At 32.2% G+C, this 7,377-nt stretch overlaps 2 protein-coding genes across 2 annotated transcripts; one reads left to right on the top strand and one right to left on the bottom strand.

Moving 5' to 3' along the window:
- Window positions 1-533: 533 nt before the first annotated feature.
- On the top strand, window positions 534-1,901 carry LOC108904732 (probable 39S ribosomal protein L24, mitochondrial). Its single transcript, XM_018707393.2, has 2 exons — window positions 534-985; window positions 1,083-1,901. The coding sequence occupies exons 1-2, from the start codon at window positions 688-690 to the stop codon at window positions 1,541-1,543; spliced, it is 759 nt and encodes a 252-aa protein (XP_018562909.1). The 5' UTR covers window positions 534-687; the 3' UTR covers window positions 1,544-1,901.
- Window positions 1,902-3,206: 1,305 nt separating this feature from the next.
- On the bottom strand, window positions 3,207-6,346 carry LOC108904683 (LYR motif-containing protein 4). Its single transcript, XM_018707325.1, has 4 exons — window positions 6,189-6,346; window positions 4,855-5,178; window positions 4,680-4,800; window positions 3,207-4,452 (listed from the first exon to the last, which is right to left on the bottom strand). The coding sequence occupies exons 2-4, from the start codon at window positions 4,941-4,943 to the stop codon at window positions 4,393-4,395; spliced, it is 270 nt and encodes an 89-aa protein (XP_018562841.1). The 5' UTR covers window positions 4,944-5,178; window positions 6,189-6,346; the 3' UTR covers window positions 3,207-4,392.
- Between the last annotated feature and the right edge of the window lie 1,031 nt (window positions 6,347-7,377).

Genomic DNA, 7,377 nt, shown 5'->3' with positions numbered 1-7,377 from the left:
TCATCTCGTGTAGGCCTGGACAGCCTTCGTAGGTGGGCCCCATCCGTCGTCTACCCCGACCGCAAATGCGGCCGGTGTAGGCGCTTTGTGGGACCTCCTTTTGTCCTGGCTGGGCCCCGCCGGCTAGGGCCCTTTCTTCTGGCGCTCTTCTTGCTTCGCCGGCTCGTCTGTGTAAACCCCGGGGGTAGTGTCATGTTTATGTGTGGTATGGTTGGGTAGGGTAGTGCGGCTATGCAGCCTGGGATGCGCTTTGCTAAGGTGGCCCTTAGGCTAGCGCGGGAGGGGAGGGGTAAGGAGGGTATGGGGTGTGTGTATGTGTGTGTGTGTGTCGTTGTCTTCGTTTCTTGATCCTGGCGGTCTCTGAAACAGAAAAGGTTAGCGGGAAGGGGGGGGATGTCGTTGGGGTGGTCACCCAGGGTCAAAAAGTTGGTGTCTAGGTCTTTTGTGTTTGTCGGTCGAACTTACTACTGTTCTCTTTATACTGTGGTATCCATAGACCTTACGTGGTATCATGATATATATCTGTTCTGTGTTCTGTGTTATCACTGATAGTATCGGGCTGTGGTATGGTAATTATGGTATATAAAAAAAATAATAAAATATTTTATAGGTTATAAATATAAAGTTGTGTTTGTGTACAATATATCCGAGCTTAAAAATTAAGGATTCGATACATAACACACAGCCATGAGAATAACAAATATTTTATTTTCTAAAGTGGGAAAATGGTCTAAACAGTTTTCAAATTTACCAGATAGGTATATAGAACGTGCTATGGAACAGGTATATTGGAGAAATCCTACGGGAATGCAGTATAAACCAAATGCAGTTGTAAAACGCAAAAAATTTCATTTCACAATGAATAGACCCTGGACAGCAGAATTTCGGCAAGATAATGCACCTGGCAAGTTGAGTCCGAAGGTATTTGTTGAACCGATTAGGGAGTGGAGCTTCTTCAGGGGAGATCGTGTGGAAATATTAGTAGGTATGCGTTTTTAATAAAAACTGTAAATAATATATCTATTAGTTAAATTTTACCTGTAGAGTTTGAAATTGAAATGTAACAAGAAATTATTTTATAGGTAAAGATAAAGGCAAACAAGGCATAGTTAAACAGATAATACAAGAGAGAAATTGGGTTATTGTTGAAGGCCTGAACTGCGAATTGAAACAACTTGGAGACGATAAAGAGTTTTCTGGAGTCTATGTCCAATCGGAAAAACCTTTGTTAGTAACCAATGAAGTACGTTTAGTAGATCCATCAGACTTAACAGGAACATCCATTGAATGGCGATTCACAGAAGACGGACAAAGAGTAAGAGTGTCTACTAGAACAGGGAGAATTATACCTATGCCAGCATCTGCTGAAGAAACCATCGATTATAAAACTAAAGCTACATATAAGGAACAACCTAAAGACACTACTGCTGCTGCTGTTAGCGAAATTACCTTCGAACCCCGGCTGTGTACATTTGAAATGGACATTATGGAAAAAATGAACATCAAAGAAGATAGGGTACCACCAAAATCATATTGGTATTAGTTAATTTCCTTCTCATATAGATGTAGAATGTAGATTTATTTTAAAGCAAAAGTTGACCTTTATAAAATTTTTGAAGCTATAATAATAATGTGTGAATCGACTGTATTTGTTCTTTATACAGGTCAATTTTTAAATTAAGTCATATTTTTTAAAGCATGTAAAAGTCGTTAAAGTAACATTTTTGTCATATGCATCAAAATAAAAAACTTACTGATTAATTTCCAAAACATTAATTCTGGTTCTTATTCTATTAATCTTCTCACAGAGAAGGTAAGGTAATCAGATTTTTGTAATTTTGGTTCGACTCGTCGCGTGATATTTTTTTTTCAAAACACCATATGATTTTTTTATTCTTTTCTTTTTTTCATCTCGAAAATTATGAACAAACGAAATATTATATATATATATATATATATATGTTTCAAATATTTCATTAAAATGCGCAAACAATATTTATTACGAATTAACAATGAGGTTTCTTTAAAAAAACAAACGAGGTCAGGTAGGATGTTTTTTAATTTTATTTTTAGTATTTGACATTTTACGCAGTGTGGCATAAGCCAGTTATCATAGAAACATGGGAAGCAGAAATTTTTTAAGCATCTAGCACGTCTTGTAAATGATATGTTTTACAGGCGCATTTTGTATTCAAAATATCGACGTTGAAGCAAATTTCGTTAACATTTTGAATGATTTTTCTTTCATGACACAGTTTCAATGCTTCTCTACCCTTTGTGGAATTTACCGAAACTTTTTATGCCCAAGCAAGTGTGTTTTGTAAGCGGTTTTTTTAAACACAGTGGACGACCCACACAACCTAGCTCAAAATTTTAATCAAACACGAAGAATGTTCCTATATACAGTTCTTATAATATTTCGTTTGTTCATAATTTTCGAGATAAGAAAAAGAAAGCTAGACGCTTATTAATTTCTGCTTCACATGTTTCTATGATAACTACCATTCTGGCTCGTGCCACACTGCATAAAATGTCAAATACTAACACAAATATAAAATAAAAGAACATCCTACCTCATCTTGTTTTTTTTTTTAATGAAACCTTATTGTTAATTCATAATAAATATTGTTTATCAACCAATTGTGTATTTTAATGAAATATTTGAAGAATATTCCTACATATACGTAAGTAGTTATTATAATATTTCGTTTGTTCATAATTTTTGAGATGAGAAAAAGAATTTAAAAACGTATGGTGCGTTTTGAATAAAAAAAGTCACGCGACGGACTCGAACCAGCAATCTCATGACTGTCAGACCCAAACGCTACCAATTAGGCCACGCTCTCAGTTGAAGAATGTCTCGCAACTAGTGGATTTGTCTGGCAGGTAAAACTTCAAAATCGAGTATCTCGGTAATTTATGAACGTTGCATCGAACTACTTCGGAAAATTCTTTTTCAAGTTCCAAACTACACGTACTGTAAACATCAAAAATGACAAAAATCCAATTACCTTACTTTCTCCTTGTCAGTACTTAGAAACTGTTTTAAGATGGATTTCTTTGATATAAAATGATACTGAATTAATTTCTTTTGATAATAATTTCAAAATAACAGCAATAGATACATTCTATTTCTTCTGAATTTATTTAATATTAAATATAAATACACTTGTAATAAAATTTGTTGCACAATTAAAACATGTAAATAGAGTCTTTTTTCTATTTGTAGATATATCAAGTTTCTTGTAACAATCATAAGGAAATTTCAGATTTTTTATTTTTAATTACAAATAATCTACTACAGGATAGGGAATACCTAATAATCTAACATATTTGCATGTATGTACTCATAAAATAAAATAAAAACAAGATAATTATTGTACAATCAGATAAGTTTTGCAATTATGCAGTACAGATAACTATAAAAGTAAGTATTGTGAAATTTACGAAATAAGCTGCAACAAGTCAAATTTTAAAAGGAGTGTATAAAAAGGAAAATGAGTGCAAGCTTAGGGGTCATCCATAAATTACGTCACACGTAAATGGGGAGGGAGGGTATCACCGAAATGTGACGATGTGTGGCAAGGGGCAGGGGGGGTCAAAAATTTTGTGACGTCACATGTTAAAATTTAAAATACTAAAACGCGAAATTTAGATGTGAATAAAAAAGTATAAAAATCTACGAACTTGATCTATATTTATTAATAATTCAGCATTCTCGCTATGAGATTATCTCTCATGCAACATTAAAAAATGAAAATAGCGTTTTCTCTCGATTATTTTTAAATACATGCCTAAATTTAAAAAATGTGTGACGTCACATCAGGAGGGGGGGATTATAAAAATGTGACAACCTGTGACAAGGACGGGGGGAGGGGTTCAAAAATCCTAAAATTCGTGTGACGTAATTTATGGATGGCCCCTTATTATGATAGTAGAAAAAGAAATAAAACGATATGTAACATGAGATGTAAAGTTTAATGTGTAGGTAACATTCGACTGAGATTCAAACTCGGATTCAGAACTGTTCCCTTTAGTCTTATATTCAAATATTTCCTCCTTACTAGTAACTATTGTAAAGTTATAGTGGTAATATTTGAAGTGAAGGGAGATGTTACCTGTAACTGTGACGATATAATGTGCAATAACAGTTACAGTTGATTTAAGAATGCTATTTTGCTAGCTTTTTAGTGGTCTACAAAACTCTTTAGTAAATAACAATGTGATTCCATACCACGAAACAAATATACACAATTTACAATGATATCCTATACATTATATATGAAAATATTCTAATTGTTGCTAATAAATATCGGTGTTTATACTATTTCACAATGTTATGTACTTAAAACTATCACTTATAAACACATTCATTTGTATGTAATAAAATATTCACTTTGAAATATTCTCTATCACCAATTTTTCTGCATTATAGAGCTGGCCTATTATAACCTGCAACAAAACAATGTTAATTGATCGGTAATAGTTTGTATTAATAAATTATTGTTAACGTGTATTGTATATTTTGTATTATTACATAACAACTTATGGAAAGTGTTTCAAACAGCTATTATCAAATTCTCCTTTGGGATTAGTCCAGTGATCTCTTTATTTTATTCTAAACAACATAACCTATAATCAATTAATATTCATGCAAATGCAAATACCATTTTACTTACTTGTCTTTTAATTATCTCTAAATTCCTTTTCGCTTCTTTTATTTGATTTTCTATTAGACTTGGGTCTGTTAAGTTTTTATTCTCCCTAAAACCGACATGAACCCTCCTGATTGCATATTCTCTAAAAAAGAAAATATTTGAATTAAAACTGCTTTTTTACAAAATTAATATGTACCTAAAATTATAAGCAGGAAATTTCTGGGACTCTCTAAGCATTGTTTTGTATAACTTCAGTATCTTTTGCCTCGAAGTCATAATTATCATTTCTTTTCTTTATACTTTTTGGTTATGTTACAAAATTTCTATATTGATTAAACACCAATGGCAATCGTTTTATACGGTACATGACATGCCATGCCATGTGAGGTTGTATATCAGACTGTGTTCTTCTTCTTCTTCAATGGAGGTACTAGTAGATATGTGAAGTTTTGAACCGAATTTTCTTCATATAAAACGGGTATTTTTTTTAATATACTCATTTGTATAAAACCCTGAAACCCTACAAACTTATGTTCATGAATATAATCTACAGAGTCTTCATAAATGATTACAAGCCACGTGACCAATAATTTTGTTTGGAATAGTAATTTTATTTCCTTCATGTTAGCAATTAAATTTCAGTAAAATAAAAAATATTAAAACAATAAGATAAAGACACAACATTATGTTTCGCCAGCTATTACTGGTGTAAATTTTCACGAGACTCTATTCAACCAATCAGCGATCGCATTATCTCTGGCGCAGGCATAACGGTTTGTCATTGTTCATTGTAAACGAATCATTAATATTGGTTATAAAGACGTGTATCGATTAATAAGGTCTGTAAGTCTGGTTTAATTTTTTTCAAAATCCTCTATCTCGGAAACAATTGAGTTTTCTATACATACGTTAATATAATAAAATCAATTTATTTTCAATAGTTTTAGGTGATAAATAGATAAAAACTGTTACATTCTGTATAATACTGGATTTAAATTTGTGTTACAAGAATTTTGAGAAAATACAAAAATTAAAAAATATATGTATATAATAAATATTCAAGTTATTCATTTGGTAATTAACGAAACATTTTTTTAAGGATAAATAAATGAATACAAGTTTCAAGTTTCTATGGTTGTGACTAATACAACTTAATAAATTATGCTTTATCAGAAATTCCACATGCGAAAACATACATGAATTGTTGTATTTTGAATAATACGTGCAAAATCGATGGAGTTGTTTAATTTTGCTCCATAAAAGGATTGGATATCTATTTGTCATTAAGGATTTGTTGCGTTTTGCAGCAAAATGTGAATTCCAGGACTTTAGAAAACAACAATGTATTGCCCTTTGATGAAAACTTACATATTGTATTCAGCCTTTACTACTGAAACGAATCATCAATGTAAATTCATTTCATTTTGCAATAATGTAGTTCTCAATAAGCTTAAAAAAAGCTTTCAATTTTATCTAGTGTCGAAGGTTTGAATGAATTTATAACAAATTATTACAATTAGATTTACTTACAAAAACTCACAAACATCAACTGTATAGGTCCTGTGCTGCTTCAATTTTTTTTCTTATAAAAAACGCTGATTTTCAACATCTGCAATAAAGTTCTTCCAACCGGTAACATTTTTAATGGTGGTTCGTCAACAGATTCGCTGTATGGCACGATTTTGAGACATTGTTAAATTACAAACTATAAATAGCAGCTATAATACGTAATTGCGTGCATTTTCATTCTCATCGGTGGAACCCATTATTATTCGAGACATTCATTGCGTCGCTCATTAAGTGGTAATTTTTTTGATAATGAAACATGCAACTCATACTGTATTTGAGGGGACGACTTACGTATGATTTATATGTTGACACGCAATAAAAAAATTACGCTGAAATTTACGAAATAAAGAAATAAAAAATTAAAATCTCGAAAAGTGTTGCACGTAGGTACATAATATAAATACATACATATTTTTAATTTATAATCAACTGATAGACACAAACTGGTGGTTTTTTATTTTCCTCAAAATTTCAATTTTACTTCTCAAACATCCGAAATTTTTTCGTCATGAAAGTTCTTTATATTGGCCTAGGAATTGTTTTCAAAAACATGGTATGGGGTCAATCTCAAGTGCATGCCCAGTGGATTCCAGCTTAGACTCTTCGTGTGACCAAATTTAATGTAGCGGTGCTTGGGCATGCACTTGAGATTGACCCATGCCATTTTTTATTATTATTTTATTATTTACGTAAATAATGATTTTTTTTTCTAAAGCGACTTCAAGGGTTCAACGATCTCTCAAAGACCGAGCGCAGAACACAACTTTTTATCAAGAGCCACCGAAAATATGGACTTCAAATTTAGTACAGTCCAAATTTTTCACAGTAGCTTTCTACGTAAAATTTTATCCTGATGTAAAGGGTTTCTACTGTAAAAAACGATATTTTTTTGCAAATTTGGATAAGCCATAAGTTTCGATTATCTCTCTTCCTCTCCGTTTGTTGAAACTTATTACTTTGGTCTATTTGTCGAAATTCGGAAATTTGACTATACAAAGCTATGGGGTTACAGAGTCTCTAGGGCTATGGAGTTACATAGCCATGGTCTTATAATTTTCCTGCGTCGAAATTCTGTCCCCAGAGCTATGGGGTCATGGAGTCTGCAGTATTCGATCGCCAGGCTCATGGTGTCATAGAATCTCCCCATCCG

Source organism: Anoplophora glabripennis, unplaced genomic scaffold, assembly GCF_000390285.2.
Source record: "Anoplophora glabripennis isolate ALB-LARVAE unplaced genomic scaffold, Agla_2.0 scaffold8, whole genome shotgun sequence".
In the NCBI taxonomy this organism is placed as follows: domain Eukaryota; kingdom Metazoa; phylum Arthropoda; class Insecta; order Coleoptera; family Cerambycidae; genus Anoplophora; species Anoplophora glabripennis.
The sequence above is the reverse complement of the archived record's forward strand: the minus strand, read 5'-3'. Positions and strand labels throughout refer to the sequence as shown.

What these genes read in the sequence shown, in the direction of transcription:
- LOC108904683 (XM_018707325.1), bottom strand. Translation starts at nt 4,943, where the DNA reads ATGATAATTATGACTTCGAGGCAAAAGATACTGAAGTTATACAAAACA. An exon ending in TTTCCTGCTTATAATTTTAG is followed by an intron (nt 4,801 to 4,854) that starts GTACATATTAAT and finishes TTTCTTTTTTAG; the next exon opens with AGAATATGCAATCAGGAGGG. An exon ending in TAGAGATAATTAAAAGACAA is followed by an intron (nt 4,453 to 4,679) that starts GTAAGTAAAATG and finishes GTTTTGTTGCAG; the next exon opens with GTTATAATAGGCCAGCTCTA.
- LOC108904732 (XM_018707393.2), top strand. Translation starts at nt 688, where the DNA reads ATGAGAATAACAAATATTTTATTTTCTAAAGTGGGAAAATGGTCTAAA. An exon ending in TCGTGTGGAAATATTAGTAG is followed by an intron (nt 986 to 1,082) that starts GTATGCGTTTTT and finishes ATTATTTTATAG; the next exon opens with GTAAAGATAAAGGCAAACAA.